The sequence below is a fragment of the Rhinolophus hipposideros genome (genome assembly GCF_964194185.1).
Source record: "Rhinolophus hipposideros genome assembly, chromosome: 24".
In the NCBI taxonomy this organism is placed as follows: Eukaryota; Metazoa; Chordata; class Mammalia; order Chiroptera; family Rhinolophidae; genus Rhinolophus; species Rhinolophus hipposideros.
The window spans coordinates 713,482-726,409 of record NC_138070.1 but is presented as its reverse complement, the minus strand read 5'-3'; the positions used below and the strand labels follow the sequence as shown (position 1 = coordinate 726,409).

The window sequence follows — 12,928 nt, the reverse complement described above, 5'->3', positions numbered from 1 at the left end:
CTCAGAAAAACACAGCTTTTGTGTGATGCTTGCTTTGAAACTAAGCTAGTATCTGGAGTTAATCCTTTGCAGCTCTGTGATTTTGGTCTGTAGTCTCAGGCTCTTTTGTCACGGGGACAGCTTGAGCCGTCCTGAGCAGCCCTGAGCAGCATTTCCCCTCAAAGGCTGGCTCCCCTCCTGCTGGGGCCATCACAGGTGGTTGAAATCAGTAAGCTTTCCATCCTTTTATGTTACTAGGAATTTACTGTCACCTTAGGATATACGCAGTCGTTCCTTGTTACTTTCTACTGACCAGAGGTTTTCCTAGATTTTGGCAGCCTGGGAAGAAAAGCATCTATTTTTATTCTGAAAGAATTTTTCTAGAAGCTCCTTAAATATAGATACATAAAGCTAACAATTTCTTTCGTTTGTTAGCCTGACAGTGAACTATTTGCATGCTTTTTATTTTCTGTTATTATTCAGTTGTCTTCTGCTGTTTAGCTATAAATCCTTGCTGAAGTGCCTAATAAATAAAACTAATTATGCGAGAAGTAATAATACTGAAATACTGTCCAATATTATACCATGCTGTTTTTGAAAAAGAGAATGCCAACTCAACTTTTTAAACTGTTTCATTCTAAGAATAACTTAAATTAAGCCACATCATGTGGCTAGACTAGCTATTTTCTTCTATCCATTTTTTAAATGTGGGTTGGCTGTTGTTTATGGCATTTTCTGTTTTTTTGCAAAACCATGACCTTGAAGTGCTTTACTTACCTTCTAAACCCTTTTTTAAAATGGCCTTATAGTCAGTGAAGAGAAGTAAAAGAAAGTATTACCTAAGACCCCACCATCCAGAAATAGCTTTCTTTCCCCAGAATTTCTTTACTTTTAATTATGTACCAAGTAGTTGATCTTTTAGTTCTTTACAAAGAAAATTAAGAAAGTTACATCCGCATGTTACATGGTTTTAAAATCCCAATTCCAATTTATTTACATATAAGATGGAGGGTCTGGCAGCTGTCCATTGTCACAGACTTGTTCCATTCAGAGATATGGCACATCCTGCAAAAGTTACGGACACACTCAAAATGTGTCTCAAATACAGTAAAAATGTATGCACAAAAGAGGTGGTTTAGGGTGACAAGGAAGGAGTATAACTTCCTTGGCTGCAATGCAGAAATTAGGGTCCGTGGCTGTAGTCAGGGCACAGAGCAGGGAGAGGCGAGCACAGCCATGCAGGGCAAGCCTGGCCAGGTTTGCACGCTCACCAATGGTGTGTCTGCTCGCCCAATGGGTGTGCGCTCACCTGATGGGGGTGTCTGCTCACCGATGGGTGTGCCTGCTCACCGATGGGTGTGCCTGCATGCCAGGACTAAATTGCTCAGTCTTGCTACAAGAGCTGAACCAAGTGAACTCACCTGTGGATTGGGTCGTACTTCATGTGGGACGTAACAACAGCAAGGAGCTCCAGAAGTAAATCTCCATTTGGGTCAATGAAACAAAAGGCTTCACTACTCGCAGAGCTTAGTTGTACCTCCTGGCCTAGAAGCATTTTGTAGGCAAAGTTATGTTTCACAAAATTGAAAGGTCATTCAGGTGAAGGGAGAAGACCTTTTCCACACACACTTAAAATCTGAAACTTTGAAATGGCCGTTCCAGCTGCACCACGGTGTGTTACCATCGTGAGGCCTCTGGGACCTCTAGCAGCAAATACCGACCTCGGGGGCACAGGTCTCCTGGGGGTTGGTGCACTTGCTGGCCTGTTGTTTCCATGGGACTGCAAGAGAAGCCCCCCCCTTCATCCTGCAGCTCAGTCCAAATGCCTGTTTCTTGCTCCAGTAGCTTCAAGCTGTGTGTACGTGAGTCGGTGTCGGGGCCGTCTGCCTGGATCTGCCCGAGAGTCTCCTCTCCACCCCTGGAGCAGATCCCGGGACATGCCTGTGGCTCCTCACCTGTTCTTCCACTCCTACCGTTGTGACACGGCTTCGTGCCAAGTAGACAGGTGTGCAGGAGCCTCTTCTTTTTGTCACCTCTGAGGTAGCCCCACATGCCAGCACGCCTGTCACCATGTCACCCGTCAGGTCTGGTGCTTGGGCACTTGGATGTCACCGGCACAGCTGGATCCAGGCGGCCTTCACCCTGTTTGCTCATCTTAAAGTGTTGAGAGTGTTTTCACAGGACGCCGTTCCCGGGGAGACGGTGGACAGCGTGCAGGGATGAGAGTTTGCACCTCCAAATGGATCTCGACACCTGAGTGGGCTTACCTGCTCGGAGGGGGGACGAGGCTTTGCTTCTCCCGGAAGCTCCGACACACTCCGAGTGTGAAGGCTTTTATTAACTTCACACCTCCAGGCCCCGCTTGCCTGTCTGCACTGGAAGTGTCGGCTCCTCCTTCATTCCCAGCCAAAGCACTGGGAAGAAACAGGCCACACGGCTCCCTGTCCTCCCGAGAATGACCGACGGGCCACATGGCTCTGAGCTGGCCCTGCACGCTCACACATTCGGCCGTGTCAGCGACTCCAGCGCAACTTCAGCATACCTGACCCCCATCCTGTCACCCACCCTTTGAACCTGCTGCTTCCCATCTGCGGCATCTTCATTTTGTTCTCTTGTTCAGCAAATCAGACCCCTTTCCAGTGTAAATCTCAAGAGTGCTTGCATACACCTAAAGTTCGAACTTCTTACAGTTTGGATTCTGTAGCATTAAAGGGACATTGCGAGCTTCAGTGCCTAAATTCCTTTCAGACAGTCTTGATTCTTCCTGAAAAGCCACCTCCCCCAGCATGAGTTTGTCTACTTCAGTCTCCCTGGAAATAGAGCAGCGGCCGTCGCCCTTCCCAGGATAGTGTCTACTGGGGGTCCAGCTGGAGGCCCGCAAGGCATTTCACCAGGCCCTGAGTCACCAAGCGTCAGCGTGGTGCCTGTCAAGTCGCTTTTTGTTTCGGTTCACCGACCATCAGCATCTTCACAAGGGCAGTTACATCAAGCTCTTCTGTCGGAGTTGCTTTTCATGGAGCGTTGTTTTCCTCCACAAACGCATTCTGTGCTCGATGGTAGGCTCTGCGGTTGTCAGTGGTGCTGGTCACACACACGGTTTCAGAATCCACGTTGAACTGGAGCTACTCTTTTGTGCCGAGGAAGACTGTTCCGGAAGGTGATTGGACCGAGCTCGTGCAAACCCACCTCTGTTGTCTCCTGGAGGAAGGTTGTTCTTAACGAAGCCACTGCCGCCAATCTTCACAGATTTGTTTCCTTCGGCTGAAGACGCTGGGCATGGAGGTTTCTGGACTGCGTTCAGTTTCTTCACCAGGTCGAAAGTCCAGGTGAAATGACAAGCTGCTCTGCAAGCCGACCTCCCTTTTGTGTCCACCCAGCAGCTACACGCTCACTGTCCGCAGTAACGATGTCACCATTGCCTGACGTGCTGCCCGCTGCTCTGCTTGAGTCCACGTAAACCCCCATCGGGGTCTTGGCAGAGACGGCTGTTGCATCACCTCCAGAAAGAGCCATTTTCAACATGAGGCGAGCATCATTGACACAGTGGAGAAAACAGGTCCTCATGGTAAATAAAGAGAAAAGTGAGAAGCTCGCATCTCTAGAATGCAGATAATCTTGACACAAAGATAGGGCTGTGTAGATAGAAATACTTGTGTTAAAATGGAAATACGTTTTCTAATTTTACTTGAATTTAACAGAAGAATCTATACTCAAAAATCAAAGTGAAGTAATTGCTGAGCCACAGATAACAGTTTCTTCCATAACAAGAATTCAGTCTAAAGATTAAGAGAACATTAAAGAGGTTGGAATTGTAGGGTTTTTTTAAGCTGTGTTTTTGTCTGAGATGTTAGAAATAACGATGAAACAGGAGGAAAGGGAGTGCTTCCAGATCCCTGCTTCGCCCAGCCCTCCCTCCTGCCTTGTGTGGTGTCATGTCACGCTTCCAATCTGCAATGACAATTGTGTTATGTCACTTCGCGTCTCAGTGCTGTGGTCCAGTGGGTTTGTTTCCCCCACCACAGCCCGCTATTTGAGTTCTTACCTGCTTCGTCTCTTGGGAGTTTGAATGTCATAAACAAGTTTTCGCAAGAGTTCTGTTTCATGAATTCTTGCACACTTGGAAAAGGCGTAAACGGTGAAAGCTGTCTGGGTATAAAGTTCTTGGGTAGCGTTTTCATTCTCTGTGATCACAGAGCAGCCTGGGCTGGCTGATATCAGCCACTGACGTGTGACTCTGTTGGTTGGCTGGTTTTCGGTCGTTGCTCCTGGGTGCTGTCCTCTGTGACCTCTCATGCTTGAAAATGTCTGTCTGTTGTCTTTTGACACAAACAGAATTTGGTGGAAAGTAATACACTGAATGACACTCACCCAGGACTGAGGAGCCTTGCTGAGTGTCTTCTGGATGGAGTGTTCTGTGAAAGGCAGGGCAGCGTAACCCCCACTGAGGCGCTGCTTGCCTGACTGGACCCCTGAGGACGTCTCCCTGCACCCTTACATTTAGTAACATAATCAGCTGGCATGCCCCAGTTTTCCTGGGACAGACTACACACCTCTACTGGGGCGTGAAGAAAGCTGCATACCCGTCCTTAACGAGGCAGAGGGGAGCTCCAACGCTGAATTTATGGGTACCAAAGTTTGAATTTCATAGAATGTTATGTCGTGAGATGTCATTCTGTGTCGTTGTCAACCGTGTAAAAATGTGAGAACTATCTGAGCTCTCCCAGGCTGCACAGAAGCTTGCGAGACCACTCACTGCCCGGGGGATGGGGGTCATGGGGGGGCAGGACCCACCACCTAGCGCAGTCACCACCGGTGGGGGGGGCAGGACCCACCCCCCAGCCCAGTCACCACCGGTAGGGGGGGGCAGGACCCGCCACCCAGCCAAGTCGCCACCTGGGGGGGGGCAGGACCCACCACCTCACTGCTAGTTTATCTCCTTCTCTTTGTTCTTGATTGAACTCCTGTCCCACTGCCTGTGGCTCAGGACACTCAGTGACCACCCGGGCTGTTTCCTTCCTGACCAAGTGCTGGACCGTAAGTGTGCGATGTGCCTTTCTGGTCAGTCTGTCTGTCTTGCTGGCTGGGCCTGCATTTGCCCTGCCGTCCCCCATGCTGGCAGCTCTGTGCCGCCTGGTTGTCCCCACACTGTGCATCTGCTCTGAGGCCCTTGTCTTCCCTCCCAGGTGCCAGTGACCTGCGTTTGCCTCTGCTTCTCTGGATGTGCGTTGCAGGTCACAGGCTTAGGCCCTTCTTTGTTCACCCAGAGTGCTCTAGAAATTTCTCATGGAACAGGCCTCCAGAACCTTAGTACAGGATTAGAAACACAGAACTGTCCTTGGGGGTCACTGGGGACTTTACGTAGTGGTTACAGGCAGGCTTTTCTAGAAGAAAGTTTATTCACTAAAAAGAGAGACAGATCCCTTTTAAACACTGGGCTACAACCACCAAGCAGTACGTTCCTGTCTAAGACTGCTCACTGGTGGCTCCACAGACTGCTGTCCTGTGTCACTGCAGGACCGGACAGCTCGTCGGATTCCAGGGCTCTGACAGCCAAGAAAGCCTCTGATTGTGTGGGGACTTCCTGTGATACTGGGTTGTCGGGAGGGCACAGGAAGTCAATCAAATGAGCAGCGGTCACGAGTCTGTTAGCAGGGCAGTGGGTCCCCATTCTCCACGGTGGCAGGTGGTCTCAAGGCTTCTCTCGGTTGGAACACATTGAGACCACATGTGATGGGCCAAAGGTAAGTGCATCTGAGGGCGGGATGCAAAGGACAATAGTATTCTTTTACTTAAAAAGACTGTGGAGTTCGCACTTTAAGGAGTTCTGGGTTCGTTTCACTGTGGTTCTTTCCTTGCACTTCAAGGCTGCATATGATTGGAGCTAAGAGACAACTGGCCCGCCTGCAGCCCGCAGCAGACACAGCCAGAGGGGTCTTGTAGGAATTCTTGAAAATTATCTGGGACCAAGAGGTGAAGCCAGTCTTGAGAATGGAGACAAGGTGACAGTTGAATGGATAAGAGAACCTCGGTGAAGGAGAGGATTTTCAGCCTGTCTTCTCTGAGGCTACTTCCGAGGGACCTTGAAGGCTTTAATGGCCCCTGGGTCCCTCGGGCACTTGCTCACCCTCAGAAATGCGGGATTCAGTAGTAACAGTGTTTGTTACAGAATTGCGCTGTCGGTGTTTAAATAGACATATCATTGTGACCTCTCTTGTGTGAAGCAAGCACAGCTTCAACTGTGGTAGAAAACAGTCTCTAACCGCTAGGTGGCCCGCTTTGCCTGGGGCCCTGGAACGGTAACAGCGAGGTCGGGGCCACAGACGGAGTAAGCACCCTTAGTGCGGTTAGTCCAGCTGAGGAGGTGGCGGTGCAGAGCTGCACATTCAACGGGAGGTCACGGTGAAAGGCATTGGCTCTGACATTGGGCTCCCAGTCGGGTCAGTACAGGGTCGTGGTGTGGCACCGGGACCCCTGGCAGGGGCCCTGCTGGTCCCGGCGCTGTCGGCTCTCAGTTCCCCTCCGAGAGTTGGGTTTGACTGTGAAGTCGAGTCCACCGACACGCTGTGGTTTGGGGAACTTTGCAGTTCTGGGCAGGCGCTGCACAGGAGGATGTCGGGGGGCTGCCAGGAACCTGAGGGGAGCCTGCACCCCACGTGTTAGGGCTGGCGCATCCCAGCCTCTCAAAAGAATCCACTTAGGCCTGAGAGATCCGGGGACAGGGGACAAAGGATGACGGTCTCTTACAACTGTTCCATCCTTGTGGAAGTACTTTGGGCATTATCAGCCTCCCGGGCCCCGCCCCCCAGTCCGCCTTGCCCCCCATCTTTCCTCTCAGCCACCCTCTTGTCTTATGGACGCTTTCCGTGTGTGAGCTTCTGGCCTGCTCTGCTCCGCTCCGTTCACACACGTGCTGGACAGAAGCTGCAGGGAGCGGGTTTGTCTGTCACGGGCTGGGTCCCCAGCCCAGGGGCCCTGACACACGTGTGTTCAGTAAACACTGGCCGGGTGGACAGACGAACCAGCAAGGACTACATTGAAAAGGAGCATGAATAATGTTTGTCTCAACTCTGCTCTGAGCCGAACACGATTAAATAGGATACTCATCCTCATTCCATTATAATGACGACACTTTAAAATGGCATTTTAATCAAAGTAATGCACAGATATTACTTTAAGTGGTTAGTTTTAACTGCTTTGTCTTTGAGTTTTTGATGATTACCTTCATCCCTCTAAATACCATTGTTTCTAGATTTGTCAACTTCACATTCACTCTGACGTCTTCCTGTTATGACAAATGACAGTTCAGCTTATTTACCCACGTTAAGTGTTTAGTTTGCTTTGGTTACTTTGTAACCTTACCTAATACACTTAAGCCTCTATTTTGTAATAAAACGTCAAGAGGAAACAAACAACACAAATAGCTGATTCATCAGGCTGTGCTGGTCCTCTAGTCTGGACGTGTGGACAAGCCACCAGCTGTCGACAAACTACGACCTGGGTTACAGTGCCGGCTGTCAGGCCCCCAGGCAGTCACGGGAGAGTGTGGCCCGTGTGGGCCCCTTGTAAGGCTGCTGTCTCTAAGCCAGCCTGGGTTTGGGCTGCCTCCTGTTTACTCCTGTGGGGATGGCAGGCGGCTTCTCCGCTCATCACTGGTGACGCTCAGGCTGCATGTGGTGGCCACGGCTGTATGTCTTGAGCTGCCTGCCCCTGTCCCCTGTGGAGTGGCTGTGTTTCCCGTGACTTCTTTGCATTGCCTCCCTGTTGGTTGGTTGGTTAGCTGGTTGGTTTGTTTGCTCCTGCATTTTTATGGCGCACGTCCTCCAGTAGCTTGCCGAGAAAAGGGTACCCAGGAAGACAATTTTTTTTATTTCTTGGGTGTCTGAAAATGCCCTAATTATGCTGTCCCTTTTGGTAGGTAGTTTGTAAGGTCTAGCATGGTGAGTTGGAAGGTTCTGGGCTGCTGTCCCCAGTAGCCTTTGCTGCTGCCGTGAAACCTTAGGCCATTTCAGCGCTCGTCCCCTCACCTGTGATTCGTACTTTCCTCCGCATCATGGCCATGCCGTGCTGGGGGCTCCCATGAACAAAATCCCGTCCATCCGACACGATGAGCAAATGGATTCCCGGCTCAGTGCAGGCTGGGAGGAGAATGGCCGTGGGAGAGCAGCCACGCGCAGAGCGGGTTCAAAGCCCCGGACCCAGAGAAGTCCGGCGGTGCATGCAGCTGGAGACCGCCGGGAGGTCCCGTGCAGGAGGCTGGAGCCCGGGGTGGACAGGTGGAGGAGCGGCAGCTGGGGCCCTGAGAGCCTTCTCAGCCGCACCCACATCATGGTGCTCGGCAGACAGTGTAGTCTGAACATTCTTGCAGGAACGAAGTACGTCGGGTTTTTCAGGAGGCACTCCTTTTTCTCCATAGACTCAGTGAAGCTGTTTTCATGAAGACACACACGTGGTGTGTCTCTTCCCTGAAGTCCTCACACAAAGGCTGTGCACCAGCCCTCTGAGCCCCAGGAACCTTTTCAGGGAGGATTCGCTTCTAGGAGCTACATTTATAGGAGATTGAGATCAGTAAATTGGCTCTGATTTTTGCAAGAAGCCAGTGGAGAGGAAGCGCTCTGGAAGATAATGAGACAGATTTACCTGCCCTGGGTTGGGGAGCATTGCATTTCTCAGCACATGCGGTATCGGGTGCTGGAGAATGTGCCTTCGGCTTTTAAGCAGCTGGATTTTTCCATACGACTCTACCTGCCCTTAGAAAAAGTGGGTGCCTGTTGAAATTCCTCACGGGTTTATTCGGAGTAGGCATTTGTGGTGCTCATGATGTTTGTTTATTCGGTAAATCACGTCAACATTTAACTTTCTGTAAAACCGATCCCCTCCCCTGGCAAATGCAGTCTCAAATCCTGAACGACAGACCCAGCAAGGTGTGCTGAGTGGTGGCGGCCGGTGCTAAGGGACCAGCGAGCCCTTTGGAGCTCAGGGGTCTGTGGCTTCAGAGCACCCCGACCTGTGTGTCCTTTCCGTGGTCTGGTCCACGCTTAGCATTCCTGAGAATTTCTGAGTTGGGGGTTGAATACAAAAACCACATGCACTCTAGTTGGTGGTCATTTTGAAGGGTTTTCAGTTCAAGGATTTCAAGAGCTTGTGACCCGGTGGTGGTGGGCGTGCGTGTCGTCAGAGGGCCTCTGTGACAGGGAGGTGTCGTCATGTATGCGGACATCTTAGCTCAGTGTGCACCCCGCCGTCAGCCGACCCCACTCAGTACTGCACGTCGGGTGCCCACTATATGCCCGGACTGTGTTGATCTCGGGGCATCGGCACCCCAGCCTGAGGTTGGGTGGGGGCTCATGAGCTGGGGGTGGGGCAGCACTGGAGGGAAAATCTAAAAGGGGCTGCACGGCAGGCAGAAAACAGTCCATGGAGGTGCCGTGGTCAGAAGTGGGGGTGCGCCACCTGCCATAGCAGGATGGGAGCAGGTCTCAGGCGGCACTTCCCTTGTCTCTGTCACAGCCTCCGGCTTCAGTGGGTGAGGAAAGGGACAGAAATGATATTCTTTCTGAGATCTTTTCATCCCTGACATCCGTGAAATGAGAACCTGGGAGAAACGAAAGGATTCTAAAGCCCCCGCAGCAGTGGGTTCCAGGGTCTCGAGTGCCAGCACCTGAGGCCCATCCTCACGTCACCAGCCTGCATGCGGGGTCTCACTGCTGCCGGCTCCGTCTGACATGTACGTGGCGAGTTCCTGTTTGCCCTATAAAGTGTAATTACAACCTTGTTGGAAGGGAGTCAGTCAGTGTGCAGGTGAGAAATGAGAGATGGGCTCCAGGCGTGTGTTCCCACCGCTGCTTTGCTGCACGGTTCACTGGGCTGAGTCCCGGTGTCCCCAGGGCTCCAGCGTGGGCTGAGGTGTGGCTCGGGGCTTTCAGGTTTGGGCTTTGGGTTTATTTTTACACCTGGACACAGCCTTTTCTTTCTGTGAGTTCAGCTGTGGGTATAAATTTTTCATTGTCTCTTAGCCTGCATTTTAAGGTGTTTGCAGTGGGCGAGCAGCTGAGGTACATTCATCTGCCATGTTGCCAGCACTATGGTTCTTAACAGTTTTAATTTAACGGGATGGGCCATTGAGGACAGTCATTTAGACAGTGGTCAGTGTGCATGTTAGAACTTTGCAGGGAGTGGTACTCAGTTTTGGAAACAGTTTACTTGTGTTACATAAAGATTACATTGAGTTGCAATTGTGTGATATACCCGATAGTTGGAACTTAATTGTAACCTGTTTTGTTTTTATGAATTCACACGTCTTAATTGGTTGTGGCTATTTAAAATGTATTTTGGCTTTTCCTAGACAAGAGGTTGGCTGTCCAGGACAGGACACGGTGCCTGGCCTCGTTGAAATGTGACACTTTGGACCGGGCAGCAGCCATTTTGCCGCCCAGACACCGGGCTCCCCTGGGGTGACCTCCGTGGAAGGTGGGGTTACCCCTGCTCTCACTGGTGCCCCGTTTTCTCCTCGGTAGTGGTTCTGCCCCGCAGGTGAAAGGAAGGACCTCAGTAGCTTGGTGACTCAAACGGGGGTGGGTGGGTGACAGTTTCATTCTTTCAGGGATAGCATGTGTTTACACCTGAATGCCGCGTTTGGTTAGGAGAAGATGATATTTGAGCTGTCCCGTCAGTCTGTCCATCAAGAGATCTGTGGTGACAGTGTCGGCCCCCTGCTTCCGCTCACGTCAGACAGCTCATCACACCTCCCCCCGCAGCCTTCAAACATATTTGAGTGTTTCTGTGGTGAAAGTCATGTGGACAGGATATTGGGGCCACATTTCTTAGTCTGAAAATAGGGAATATTGTTCGTATGTAATGGTGGTCGGTGTGCACCATCAGCTAGAAAAGAGCAGCTTCGGGGGGTCCGTCCGCAGATGGTTGGTGAGTGCCAGGTCGCCAGCAGCTGTGGAGGCTAGCAACATGCAGGCTATGCAGGCCTCCGACTTGGGGGGGGGGGGGCGGGCTGTGGGGGCTGCAATCCGACTGTTCTGAGAATTTCAGGTTGTCAGACGCTGAGACGTTTCCTGGGGAGCACACATTGCTGGTGATGTTTTCACTGTTTGCAAGTGTTTTTGTTCTAAAGTGAATTAACTGAAAATCAAAATTCCTTAATCAGAAAAATCTTTTCCGCATCCTCTAATGAAGAGGAAATTAAATTTCTGTAATCAGAACCAGTCGTGTATGTACAACAGGATTAGAAGTTAAAATTCTTAATCAGATCACTGAATTTTCTTTGATTTTACTGGAGTTTTAATATCTGCCCCGCCCCCTACTCCCCGTAAAAAGGTGATTAAGCTTACAGGAGTTTCCATTGTTAAAACAACGGGCTGCTTGCACACGTGCCCAAAATGCATAGGAAGCCATTGTCCATCCCTGTTTGTAGCGGCAGAGCCTGCAGTGGCCTTGGTGACCATCAGGACCTCCCAAAGAAGTTTCAGCACGTCCTGGAGGGCCACGACCACAGAGGTGTGCAGTGTCAGCACTGGGCAGGGCCGTGTGAGGAAGTGCGGGGCCCAGAGGATGGGCTCGGTGTCAGTGCGGCGGCTGCAAGGGCTCGGTCACGTCATTTCGGCAGCGTGGCCGTCTCGGCAGGCCATACAGGAGGAGGGTCGCTGGCAGCTGCCCGAGGGGGCACTTTTTCCCAATCCGCACACTGAAGTCAGGGAGCCCACAACTTGTCGAGGAAGGCTCACGTCCGGCTGCTTTGTCCCCACGCCATTCCCTTTCCATCGTCCCTGGGTGTGTGTCTTGATTGCCTGCCTGCGTTCTTCCAGACACGCGTTCCGCAAGCAGCCTTTCTTGTATCAGGAAGTACAGAAAACGATGTGGTGGAAAGTGGGCAGAAGACACACTGTGTTTACCACTGTCCCTTTCTTACGCCCTCGTGGGCCCGCCCTTCCCGCCCTCACTCCCCAAACGTGTGTTCCCACAGCGACAGTGGCCGCCGTGTACTACAGCTACTATGTGCTGCCCGATGGCACCTACTGCCTGGCACCACCCCCGCCGGGGACCGATGTAGCCGCCTACTACAGCAGCCTGCCCGCCGGGGTGGCCGTGCCCAGCACCACCGCCCCCCCGCCTCCCGGGACCACGCCGCCTCCGCCCCCAACCACCGCGGACACGAGCAGTGGGGTGACCTCCACCACCATCACCACAAGGTGCGTCTCCCCCCACCCCCGCAGCTCGCCTGGTGCGTTTGTGTTCTTGAGTGGGGGGTCTTTTTCATCTGGGTTACCAGAGGGTCTCTGTTACCTGAGCTACTATCCAAAGCCCTAAGTTCCGGAGTTGATAGGGCAGCGGAAATTGTCAGGGCCGACGGGCAGTACGGGCTGAGCTCGGAGAAGGTGGATCCCAAGTGCGCCCCACGCACCCGTGGCCCCACACCGGTCCTCGCCCGGTTGGGCAGGACGAGGTGACCCCAGTGGGGAGGAAGGGAAGCTGCGGGTCCGTGCTGTCAGTGGAAGAGACCCGCGTAGCTGTTGTCAGGTGGGGGTCCGGCCAGCACACCGCTGCCCAATGAGTAACAACTGCGAGCAGCGGCCAGACCCCCACGCCTGTCACGGGCGGCACGCAGAGCTTTCCGGGTTCGTGGGCCGAGCGTGTCCACCTGTCCCGGGCTCTCTAGGGGGCACTGGAATGTCTCTGGTTGTAAAGAGCCTCTCCACAAACGACGAAACACTTGAATATTTCTACGAAATGACCCACTTTCTGATCCTGCTAATTGGGAAAGTCAGACATGAAATGCAGGTGACGGATCATGCTAGCCAGTTTTGTTTTAATATAACAAAAGCCAACATGTGATATATTCTTGGCTGTGTCTGAAAATTAGCTTATAATGGAGGAAAGTGTTAGGAGAAAAAAAATTCACCTGTTTTTGTGACTTTAGTCTCCTTTAGTCTCCTTTCCACCA

General features: G+C 51.8%; 1 protein-coding gene across 3 annotated transcripts in view; it reads left to right on the top strand.

The window, feature by feature from the left end:
• SFSWAP (splicing factor SWAP) overlaps nucleotides 1-12,928 on the top strand; it is a 65,313-nt gene that overhangs the window by 17,021 nt on the left and 35,364 nt on the right. For all 3 annotated transcript variants that reach the window (XM_081037891.1, XM_081037893.1, XM_081037892.1), the window contains one exon: nucleotides 11,951-12,176. In XM_081037891.1, the coding sequence (XP_080894017.1) occupies nucleotides 11,951-12,176 (226 nt within the window). The remainder of the gene's footprint in view (nucleotides 1-11,950; nucleotides 12,177-12,928) is intronic.